Raw genomic sequence first — 12,898 nt, forward strand, 5'->3', positions numbered from 1 at the left:
CTTTTTTTATCTGTAATTTTATCATTTATAAAATTGGTATAGCATATATATATTCATGGTTGGCAACTGAATTTGGATGGTTGCCAGTTTATCTTAGCAGCATATAAAAAACGGTAGTTGTTTTTTTACAGTCATTCTCACAAATCATTAGCATGATTAAAAAGATTATTGCAAGATCTTTTTTGTGTGTGTTTTTAAAGTGTGTGTGTGAGAGGGGGAGATGGTGCACCTATAGAGGTCACAAGAGGCTGTCATTTTTCTACACAGTTGGATTTAGATGATGGCACCACCCAGCCTGGGTACTGGAAACAGAGCACAGGTCCTCTGGAAGAACAGCGAGTGCTCATAACTCTCCAGCTCTTGCTCTTCATTTATATATTATATAATGTTTGCTGTCACTACATTCTGATTTAGCTTTTTTTCAATTTATCTCTCAATACCTTAAAATACATAAACTTTATGGTCTGTACCTACCTTATTTTGTGTTGCCAATTTTCCTTGTTTTTTAAAATGTTTTTATTTAGTCTTTGATAATATCATACAATATATTTGATCATATTTGTTTTTCCTGCTCTACTTTTGTATTTTGAGACAGTTTCTCATGTAGCACTGACTGGCTAATACTAGTATGTTGTTGAGGGTGACCATGTACTTCTAATGTTCCTGGCTGTTTCTACCAAGTGCTATCATTTTAGTATTTAGTAGTGGAAGAATAGTTGAGGGAACTGTCCTGTACATTCATGTGCTTACTGAAAAAATTTGATTTGGCAAACAGTAATGACTCTTCTAGTGCTCGTTGTCACTACTCACTTATTCTTTTATTTTGTAGGTTGGGTTTTTCGTGAAGAGAGGATGTTCCAAAGGCTTGGTTGAAATTGAACTGTAAGTGTTAAACACTCCTTTTTAGTATAATTTTTCAGCTTGTATTTATGCTTTCTTGATGACTTTGGAAAAGAATATTAGCGTAATATTATGGCAAATATACTTTTAAAGGTATCTCTTAGAAACAAATTAAAACAATTTATTTTGGAAAGTTCTCAAGAAATTGCAATTTAATGAAGCAATAAAAGTATATTACTGATTAATATACACTAAGAAGTTGTAGTGAGGTCTGATGGTGCACTTCATAATTCCAGCACTTAGGAGGTAGAGGCCAGAAAGTAAAGAGTTGATTCTATTCGGAAGAATCAGGAATTCAAGGTCATTTTCCACTAGATGACAAATTCAAGGTCAGCCTGGACTACTTACTTATCTAGAACAAACATACACCAGAGAGAGGGAGAGAGAAATTATAATTTTTAACATTTTTAAATATCTGTTTCTTTTTGCCAATAGCAGAGTAGTAGAGTTCACCTGATGTCCTTAAGTCCTTGACTTTGATCGCCTTGTGAAGAAGATGGGTGAACAGATGAGCAGCAAGTACTTCTGAAAGCAAAAAATGAGTGAATATCCTCATTCAGATTCTGTATGTCTTAGAGTTTCCATTGCTGTGAAGAGACACCGCGACCAAGGCAACTCTTATAAAGGACATTTAATTGGGGCTGGCTTACAGGTTCAGAGATTCAGTAAGCCCCTTATCATCGAGGCAGGAAGCATGGTGGTGTCCAGGCAGGCTTGGTGCTGGAGGCGCTGAGCATTGTATATCTTGTTCCCAAGGCAAATAGGAGAAGATTGTCTTGCAAGCAGCTAAAAGGAGGGTCTCAAAGCCCACCCCCACAGTGACACACTTCTCCAACAATGACACCTCAGAACAGTGCCACTCCCTATAGGCAAAGCACATTCAAACCATCACACTGTATTACTTAATGGTTCTCTGGAGGCATATATTATAGTTCTTTCAGGATTCAGAATGAAGTATGTGGTAAGCAATCCATGATTTATCCTTTTGTGTAGAGAGGTTTTGGTTGGGAAAATTTGTATTCTATGGAAGTCAGTTTTCATTCATACATTTTTCAAGTATAGGAAGTTTCAGCTGACTATTAGCCTTTAATGTGCTAATACATTTTGAATTAGACAAAGGATGTGATTGAAGAATAGTATGATGATTAAAGGATAAACTTGTTGTGTTTTGGAATTAGAATTGGCACCTGTTTCAGTTTCAACAATTTAGGTAATTTTGAATGTTAACTGAATGGTTAACAAATAGCTAATTGTGGGATAATAACAAACAAAGAGCCAATGTTTCCAAGGTGGGAAGGATTAAAAAATACCAGAAAGAATAAAAATTATAGTACTATTTCTTAGACTTTGGGTATAGGAAAAGTAACAGAAATGTTATTCTTAATTTACTGTGTGTTTTGACTGTAGAAGCTTTTCAATTATTTTTTAATTAGGTTCAGGACATCTGGAAATCTTATAATCACCCGTGAGATTGATGTGATAAAAAATCAGTCCTTTTGGTTCATCAACAAAAAGCCTGTAACCCAGAAGATAGTGGAAGAGCAGGTTGCAGCCTTGAACATCCAAGTTGGCAATCTCTGCCAGTTCCTGCCTCAGGTCCGAGCAAAGCTATGAGTGATCCTGGGGAATTATCTTCCTTTGTTTGTTTGTTTGTTTGTTTACTTTATATCCCAGTCCTAGCCTCCTCTTCCTTTCTTCCCAGGACACCCTGACACCTCCCTTCCCCTTCACCCTCTCTCCCTCGTTAGGAAAGGGGAGAAACATGGGAAAATTTTTGTGTGTAATGATTTCACTTTATGCTATGGAAAATATACTGTTCAAGAGTACAGTAATAGTTGGATTTGTATAAAAACAGCACTCTTAATATTTGTAGCTCTTTGTTAAAGGAAGCATCCTATCACTTAGGTTATTAATTTCAATTAATAAGTATGTAATTATTACTCTTTGCATTCAACACAGCACTGTGCTACACAGAGTTCCAGGCCCACTGGACTTCAGTCATACATATATTGTGTTAATAATTTTAATAAGTTTAAGTTACAAAATGTTTAAAAACATAATTTTTTTCATGTTTAACAGTGTGTGGTGTGCCTAAGTATTTGAGTACACATGTGCATATATAGTCTTAGAGGCGAGAGGTTAGTTTTATATGTCTTTCTCACTTCCTGACAACTTTATTTACTAAAGCATTGCCTGAAGCAAGAGTTAGGCAGCTTGACTAGAAAATTCCCTGTCTCTGCCATAACTGGGATTATAGGCAGCTCGCCATGTTGGCCTAGCTTTTGTATGGCTACTAGAGACCCAAACTTGTCCTCACACTTGAAAGCGCACTTTATGCATGAGGTGTCTCCCCAGCCTGTAAGAAAGGTACTTGAAGTACAGAGCAGTTTCAAACTCCAATTTGCAAGAGTCAAACAAATTATTAAAAATAATTTTATTCTTTGACATTATCATACAATGTGTTTTGACCATATTTCCTCATTTCCTCCCCTTAACTCAAGGTATATCCACTTCTACCTCCCCTGCCTAATTTTTATTTTATTTTATTTTATTTTATTTTATTTTATTTTATTTTACGTTTTGGTACTAACCTGTGGGCTCAGATTTATGTCTGGGTTTGGGCCATCCATTAGTTTATGTATCAAAAGCCACTCCCTTAAAACTAATTCTCTCTCAGAAGCTACAGCGCCTCAATTAGGGGTCCGGGCTTATGAACCACTTCCAGATAGAATGTTAAACTGACTTACTTGTTCTTGTTCAAGCAGCTGCCATGGGTTCTTAAATGGGAGATCCTGAGAAGCCATAGTTCATGAACAACTTTTTGTTGTTTTGTTTTCCTTTTCTTTTCTTTTCTTTTTTTTTTTTTTTTTTTTTTTGGATTTGGTTTTTTCGAGACAGGGTTTCTCTGTATAGCCCTGACTGTCCTGGAACTCACTCTGTAGACCACCAGGCTGGCCTCGAACTCAGAAATCCACCTGCCTCTGCCTCCCAGAGTGCTGGGATTACAGGTGTGCGCCACCACTGCCCGGCTTTGTTTTGTTTTTCAATACAGGGTTTCTCTGTGGCCCTGGCAGTCCTGGAAATTGCTCTATAGACCAGGCTGGCTTTAAACTCTCAGAGATCACCTGCCTCTGCCTCCCAAGTGCTGGGATTAAAGGTGTGGTCCACCATGCCTGCCTTAATTAGTGAAAAACTTTTAATCAGTGCATTTGTATAGTATATTGGTCAGAATAAACTTCTTTTATATGTAGCTATACTTTGTAAAGTCTAGTGATATTTTTATTTGTTCGTTAATAATAAAATATCCTGGTCTGAAGAGATAGCTCATTTGTTAAAAGCACTCCCAAAGGACCCACATTTGATTGCCAGCACCCACATATGAGCAGTTTACAACTACCTGCACTCTGCTCTAATGGACCTGATGCCTCCTGACTCCTTAGGCACTGCACTCACATACACAATCCAACACATAGGTGCACAATCTATCACATAGGTGATAGAAAAGAAAAATTTTAAAGATTTTTTAAAATATTCTAATAGTCTATATTTAAAATGATAGTCCAATATTTTTTATTTTAATGTTGCTTATATAGCTTATTTTCCTCACAGACATAATGATTTGATTCATATCTCAGACTTTTATTAAGTGAGACCATCCTGGCAAATTTAAGAAATTTTAATGTTATTTTTGAATGATAGTTGTGTTGCTAATACTTAATTTTGGTGCTGTAGGACAAAGTTGGGGAATTTGCTAAACTCAGCAAAATTGAACTCCTTGAAGCTACTGAGAAGTCAATTGGTCCTCCCGAGATGCACAGATACCACTGTGAACTCAAAAACTTCAGGGAGAAGGAGAAGCAGCTAGAGGTATTTAGAAATAAACAAGTCATTTCTGTTGTCATTTACTGAATCTGTGTCTCAAAATGTGTTAAGAATAACTAGGTGGTGGTTGGTGCCTTTAGTCCCAGCGCTTGGGAGGCAGAGGGAGGTGGGTCTCTCTGGTCTACAGAGTGAGTTCCAGTTCTGCCAGGGCTGAACAGAGGAACCCTGTCTTGAGGGAAAAGAAACAAACACTTAATACAAAATGGGTAGTGTGTCTGTATGTTGAGTAAATTCATAATTGTGGTTGATTTTTCACCCAAGCTTGTATTTAACATCAACTACTGACAGAAAGTGAGAATGGTTTTGGTTATATGAAGTTTGAAAATTTTGACTAGTTCAGTAAACACATGTTACCAGTTGAGATTTTAAAGAACTCTCATAGGAAGAAGTTATGTTTTTCTTTCGTTTGGAACCTGTCAAATAATTTGTTGTGTGCCATGCACTATATGAGGTTTTGAGATTTACAGAAGATAAGGATGTGGTATTTGAAAACACTCCTGCTAATGTCATTTGATGTATTTTTTTCTTAAGTAAAATGAAGATAGACTTTATACACAAACTATAGTATTTAGCTTAAGTGTTAATTTAAAAAAAAAATTTAAAACCTTTTAGTAAATAGATAAGTAGAAATGCTATATAGAAATGCTATATAACCTACCCAGCTTGGTATGTTTTTGTAATTTAAAAAAACCAAAACAGATAACCTCTTTAAGTATAACTATCTATATTTGATAAGTATCTCCTTATAATAAAATATTAATTTTGGTGTCTTAATTAAAAAGAATTGGTCTGGGAATCTTTGTGATCATTGAATTCTGTGTCTAGTATTCCTTCAATTCTTTGGTCTTGGTGAGAAGTCATCAATTTTGCATCAGTCTAGTATCTACACCTGAAATACATTTCTTTTCTTTTTTTTTTTTTTTTTTTTTTGGTTTTTGGAGACAGGGTCTCTCTGTGTAGTCCTGGCTCTGTCCTGGAACTCTGTAGACCAGGCTGGCCAAGAACTCAGAAATCTGCCTGCCTCTGCCTCCCAAGTGCTGGGATTAAAGACGTGTGCCACCACTGCCCCGCCTGAAATGCATTTCTAAATTACCTTCTATGAATACTGCTGAAGGAAACAAGCATGTATTTTTTTCTAGGTTGTTCAGTACATATTTGTGTTTGTTAATGTGCAATAGATTGAATTTTATCTTTCTGTCTTCTCACAGCTCTTTTGTATTAATCCTAATACTCCTTTACATTCATATGCCATTTTTACACATTTTATTAAGCTTTCATCTAGACAGAGAGGGAGGGCAAAAATCTAAACTGCATCAAACTCCAAATCATGAGTCATATAGGTGCATTCAAAGCTGCAGTGTGGGAGCATTTCGGAGCTTCAAATTACAGATGTTTAACTGGTAGTAACATCGATGCACATATATTAGAATCTGATAAATTTCAAAAATAGAAACACTTTTAGCTTTATGCCTTTCAAAAAAAAAAGATTTTTTTTTTACATGTGTTAAGGAATTGCTTCTTTATCTCTAGGCAAAGCTCCAGGCTGAGGTGCTATAGGCTTCTTCTCAGTTATGTAACTAATGTATTTTAAAGTCTTGAACCAGAATTTCTCTGCTGCAGTGTTACTTTCACCTGATTTTGTTGGTTGTGTTTTTAGACAGGGTCTTCTGTAGCCCAGGCTGGCCTTTCACTCCTGAGTAGAGCTAAGGATGACCTGACCTTCGGATGCCCTTGCCTCTACCTCCTCAGCACTGAAGATGCAGGTGTGTATTAGTCTGATTATGAGCAGTGCTGGGGATCCAGTCCAGAACTTCCTGCCTCACTAGGCGAGCATTCTCGCAGCTTCCCTTTCACATAGTTCTAAAGAGCCTTACAGAACTTTCTTGTGGAATTTTGCTTATGTTTTGTGTTTCATTGTTAAAAGATATGACTTGCTGTGCTCTTTTTTCATTTAAACTAATTGTCAACAAATACTATTTTAGACTTCTTGCAAAGAGAAAACTGAATACCTAGAGAAAATGATTCAGAGAAATGAAAGGTACAAACAAGATGTGGAAAGATTCTATGAACGAAAACGACATTTAGATTTAATTGAGATGCTTGAGGCAAAAAGACCATGGGTGGTAAGTATTACTTATCTGAGAGAAAAATAGGAGACTCTTCAGTTGTCTTAGGTTGTTTTCTATTGCTGTGATAAACACTGACCAGAGGGAACTTGGGGAGAAAGTTTTTTTCTATTTATAATCAGGGCCCATTTTGAAGAGATGTCAGGGCAAGAACAGGATGTCTAGAACAGGAAGGAACCTGCAGACAGGAATTGAATCAGAGGCCATGAGGACTGCTGCTTACTGCTGTTTCCCATTTCTTATATCCTCAGCCTGCTTTCTTATATCTGTGGAACTTCCTGCCCCCAGGGAAAGCGTCACCCACAGTAGGCTGGGCCCTACTATAGCAATCATATTTTTAAAATGTGTGGGCCAGTCTAATGGAGGCATTTTCTCAATTGAGATTCCTTCTCAGATGAAACTAGCTTGTGTGACAATGATCGCACCCCCCCAAACCAAAAACAAGCAAAAAGAAATCACCAAAACAAAACTAATGAATGACTTAGTACCTACAAAGTTTATAAGTAGGCACTTGTTTTGTATAAAAGTTAAATATTTCTTTTAAAATCTTATATTACGTGTATGCATATATATTTTTCTTAGTCTTTATTTGATAAAAGCTAATTATCACATAGCAAATTCAGTTACCAACATTAGTTCTTCAGGTTTTAGTCCTTAGCAGTTCTTTACTTTTTCCCCTTAATGTTAATGATCTAAGATATTAACTCACATTAAAAATTAAATTTGCAAAGTGAGAGCTGTCATTCAGTACCACTGAAGGGAATAGCTTGTCAACCCCCATTCACTCTTATTATTTGTATTTTAGCATTCCATTTTCTTGTTATTCAACAAATAGCTAATTGCTGTGGAATGGCATTTTTTTTAAAGGTATACTACTAACTTCACCAGGAATTTAACTCATGTCATGTCATCAGGCTTGAAAGCAGGCACAGTTGCCTACTAAACCGTCTCTCTAGCCCAGACATTGTTTTTATCAACTGGCAGCTACATATTTCTTTTTATTTTTCTTTGACCCATTTTTTTACCTTTCAAAATTGAAATTCTTTTGTTTGCCTATTCCTTAATTTTGTCTATTGATAAAGTAAAAGAAAATCTCTGACTTTAGGATACATTAACTTAAATATCTAATATATTTACTTCTGTTTCTTGAATTATTTTCAAGGAATATGAGAATGTACGTCAGGAATATGAAGGTGTGAAACTAATTCGTGACCGAGTGAAGGAAGAGGTCAGGAAACTTAAAGAAGGGCAGATTCCTATGACTCGACGGATTGAGGAAATTGAAAGACAGCGTCGCACTTTGGAAGTTCGAATCAAAGAAAAGGTACATTTGTTGTTCCATTTGGGATTGTCTGAATTTTATTCGACATAGAAAAATACTTCTTGTGCCTTTAAAAGTATTTTCTAGGGGTCACTTCTTTAGGAATTAATAGAGATTTTAAAAACTTGTTATGATTGGAGAATGTTGTCTTAAAGAAATTCCAGGATGATTGTTGCTGTGCATATTGGTTCAGGTCTGTGACTTAGCACTTGGGACATTGAGGCAAGAACATCACTGTGACTTTGAGGCTATCATGGACTAGAGAATGAGACATAGCCTTAAGAGAAAGTTTTAGCTACAAACTGATAGATTATATTTCTTAGAAACACTGAGTCCTTTTTGTGAATGTAGTGTGTATCTCTTATAACTTTAAATTGCTTATGGAGGTGAATTTTAGTTTTCTAGGGATACTTAGGGATCAAAGGTGTCTTGCTGAGATAGAACACCATGACTAAAAGCAACTTGAAACTGAAAGGGCTTCACATGACAGATTACATACTTTCCTGAGGGAAGTCAGTGCAAAACCTGGTAGGAAGAGCTGAGGCAGAAACCCTGGAGGGGTGCTTACTGGTGCTCTGTCTGTTCTCTCACACAACTCAGTACAACCTGCCTCACTGGGCTGGGCCTCCCCACATCAGTTCTTAATCAAGAAAATGCTCTATACAATTGTATGAGTGGAGGCATTTTCTCAATTAAGGTTCCTCTTCCTAGGTAACTTTAGCTTGTGTAAAGTTGGCCAAAAAACTAGCCAGCACAAGAGGATATTTTGAAAATGATTACATGTCTGCTTATAGAATATGGTAGTTTCCTCCTGGCTGAAGGGCACTATATTTCAGTGGTTACCTAAAACTGAAGATAATACCAAAACCTATGTAGTAGTTTGAATATGCTTATACAAAAATATTTAATCCTTCAGTGTTTGAGGAATTTACAGTTTGCATAGACTTTACCAGTTGATCATCCATAGTGTGAAAATCTGAAATGTGAGCCTTTTTGACCAAAAAGTTGTGAAGTTTGAAATAGGGTAGCTTCCTCATTTTCAGATTTGGGGTGTTCAGCTTGTATTTATTTCCCTCCTGTGTGTACATACATGTGTATTGTATGGTTACATTTTTTCTAAAGAAGGCACATTGTATTTTTTTTCTTTAGCACATTATATTTTTTTTTCTTTAGCATTTTTGAATTGCCAGCATTCCCATTTTTTTTTGCTTTGGGACCATTACTATGTAAATAAAGCTTACCTGAATAAAAACAGCAGTCAGCCTGATAACTGAGAACTGCTGAATGGTAAACTAATTATGGACAGATTACACCCAGTGTGAGGTTAAGGACAGGACAGTGGGCAGCTTGAGACTTCATAATGGTACACAGTTCAAAAATGACACACAAAAACTACAAATAGGTTATTCCTGCAATTTAATCTCCTATTTAATATTTTTGGGATGTAGTTGACTACAAATAGACTTGGTAATGCAAAAACATGGATGGGGGATTACTGTAATGCAATATAAACAGATCCAGAATTTTGAATGCCATTTTGGAAATTCAAATAAATGCAGTGAAGTCAAGTATTGACACCTGCTCTGGTACTTCTGATGTGCATTAGATGACTCAGATAATGATCCATTCAAAATTTATAAATGTTTACATCTATAAAATATTGTAGATTCTAGTTCTTTAACAGGTTTTCTCACTTTATGATTAAGGATCATTAAGTTTCAAAGCTTCATATATATAATAGTTGGCAGTCATGTTAATGGTAACTAGTTATAATTAAGTTGTGGATTTATAGTTGCTCTGTGGCGCCTGAAGTTACTCCTAAATTGATTTAAAACTTGTTTTTTTATGAAATAGAAAATAATGTCTACAATAAATTTAAGAATTATATGTAAATTACTTGTTTTGCTTCTCTGTTCCTAAAAGAAGGCAGCTGTTAAGACAGTCTCAAGGTAACTCTTGAGTTCATGCTTATATACAAATAATCATGGTCTAAGATACCTTAGAATTGTTCTCTTCAAGAGGTTCCTATGGCTGCTGAAGAAAATATTGTATTAGTCTATGAGTGTATATCTTAAAATTATTAATCTTCTAAATCATGTAGCAGAAATAGTTAATTATATTTACTATATTCTGTTCCTCTCTCTTTTCAGCAGAAATCTTTATAACACTCTGATTTTTTTTTTCTTTCCCTAACATTCCAAAGAGGCCCTGTAATGTTATAGAGGCCATTAGCTCCAAATTAATGCACATCTGTAATATAAAAATGCTCATGCCATCACTTAATAGTTGCTTGGTCTTCTTTTCTTCATATAATAAAACAATATATCTAGTCTGTCTCGTCAGATTGTTGTTGTTTTGTTTGTTTGTTTGTTTGTTTGTTTGTTTTCAAGACAGGGTTTCTCTGTGTAGCTCTAGCCTGGAACTCACTCTGTAGATCAGGCTGGCTTCGAGCTCAAGAATCCACCTGCCTCTGCCTCACAAGTGCTGGGATTAAAGGCATGTGCCACCACTGCCCGGTAGTTATTTTATTTATTTATATTTCAAATGTTATCCCCTGACCAAACCCGCTCAGTCAGTCAACAGGCCCTCCAGCGCAGGAGCAGAGGATTGAAAAGAAAGAGACTATTAGACAATGCTGCAGCATGACCCCAGTCAATTCTGAGACTGAAGGCAAGGCACATTTAATTTTTTCCAATCCACTTTTATATCATTTTAATTACATGCAGGTTAAGAGTGAGTAGTACAATGAGGAATCAAGCAAGACAATAACCAATAAGCAATTCAAGGAACAAGCAAGACAATAAACACAAAGCCCCATGATCACTCAGGTCCTCATTGTTTCTAAGGATGGTCAGGATGTCTGAGCCTACTTCCTTGTCCTAGCCTAAAGTCATAATCATGACTGAAGCCTCCTTCTTTGTCCCACCCTAATGTCAGATTCCTGCCTGGATTTACTTATTTGTTATGCCCTAATGTCAGATTCCTGCCAAGCAGCCCATTTCCTTGGCCAATGTGACATTGGCTCCTTGGCCAATGTCAGACTCCTGCCAGGTGGCACAGCACCCCAATAAGGCTCTCTACAACCCCCCTTGCTGATTTCTCCTCTGCAAACTCCAATTCCATTGCCCCCACCCAACTGCTTCTATGAGGGTGCTTCCCTATACAACCCCCCAAAGTTGTTTTCATATCAGACAAAATATCAGGAAAACATACATGGAAACAAGTGTGTGTACATGTATTACGATACACTAGATACACTAAAAAGTGTAATACTTTTAGTAATGATAGCAATAATCTTTATAGAGTTCCTGTACCATTAGGAACTTTGGTGGTAATTATTTGATTTGAATTAAAATGTAGGAAAGTATTGTGTTGGTTGATTTATAAACTATTTGGATGGATGGGACCATAAAATTTGTTTAAATGAGTTTTTAATTAACCTTTTCTGGTTCAATTTTGCAGGCAACTGATATTAAGGAAGCATCTCAGAAATGCAAACAAAGACAAGACTTGATTGAACGGAAGGATAGGCATGTAAGACTCCCTGCCAAAAGTTGATTACCTTAATTTACCATAACTTGTTTTCACAAGGTAACAAGTGGTTATTGTAATTTTTTGGAAACTATCCCAAATCCTCCTCATTCTGTTACAGATTTTCATTTCCCTCACAAAAAAACAAAAACAAAACAAAAGAAAACAAAACCCCTAAGTATAGACCAGGCTGGTCTCGAACTCAGAAATTCACCTGCCTCTGCCTCCCAGAGTACTGGGATTACAGGCCTGCACCACCACCTCCTGGCTGTTATAGGCTTTTATAAGTAGAATGAACTTTATCAGATTCAGGATGTTTCTCTACAGTAGCTGCATAGAAGATAATTGAGAGATTTTCTCAGTTACTCTGAGTATCCCTGGCTGTCCTCGAACTTACTCTGTAGACCAGTGTGCCCTCACCCGCACAGAGATTCACCCATCTCTTCCTCTCACATGCTGGGACTAAGGGTGTGTGCCAAATGCCTGACTTAAAATGTAACTTTTAGTATTGTCTTTCAGTTAATAGTTCTTAAAGGATCTTACTATTTTAGTTGACCTGCCACAATATATAATTGGTGTTTCTTTCTTGCAACTTTCAATATAATTTCTTTGATCTCTATTTTTGGTGTTTTAATAATAATATGACCAGGAAAGGTTATCTGGTCTTAACTGTTTTGTGTTTTAAATGCCTTCTATACTTGGATCAGTATCTGGATCTAGAGTTGGGAAATTTTTCTGTTATGGTTTTGTTGAAAAGTTTCTATGTCTTTGAAATTATTATTCTATGATCATGATTTGGTCTTTGGTCATAATTCTCCATAGCTCTTGAATCTTCTGTTTTTAATCTCTGATTGTTCTGACAGTTCTAGTTGTCTGAACGTTCCAGTTTCTTCTACTCGGTTTAGGTCATGATATCCTGTCCTTCTCTTGGTCCATTATGTTGGTAAGGGGTTTTGTGGAGCTTTTTATTTGACTTAATGAATTTCCTATAGCTATTTATTTAGTGCATATGTGTATGTACATGAGTGTGTGTGTGTGTATGATTGTGTGATGTGTGTGTGTGTGTGTGTGAGAGAGAGAGAGAGAGAGAGAGAGAGAGAGAGAGAGAGAGAGAGAGAGAGAGAGAGAGAGATGTGCC

The 12,898-nt window shown here is 36.3% G+C and overlaps 1 protein-coding gene across 1 annotated transcript in view; it reads left to right on the forward strand.

Moving 5' to 3' along the window:
- Positions 1 to 12,898, forward strand: part of Smc5 (structural maintenance of chromosomes 5) — a 63,538-nt gene that overhangs the window by 9,601 nt on the left and 41,039 nt on the right. The window contains 6 exon segments of the mRNA XM_052188277.1: positions 830 to 882; positions 2,334 to 2,496; positions 4,633 to 4,767; positions 6,765 to 6,905; positions 8,071 to 8,232; positions 11,692 to 11,763. Coding sequence (XP_052044237.1) covers positions 830 to 882; positions 2,334 to 2,496; positions 4,633 to 4,767; positions 6,765 to 6,905; positions 8,071 to 8,232; positions 11,692 to 11,763 — 726 coding nt within the window.

This window comes from Apodemus sylvaticus, chromosome 1 (genome assembly GCF_947179515.1).
Source record: "Apodemus sylvaticus chromosome 1, mApoSyl1.1, whole genome shotgun sequence".
NCBI classification, from domain to species: Eukaryota; Metazoa; Chordata; class Mammalia; order Rodentia; family Muridae; genus Apodemus; species Apodemus sylvaticus.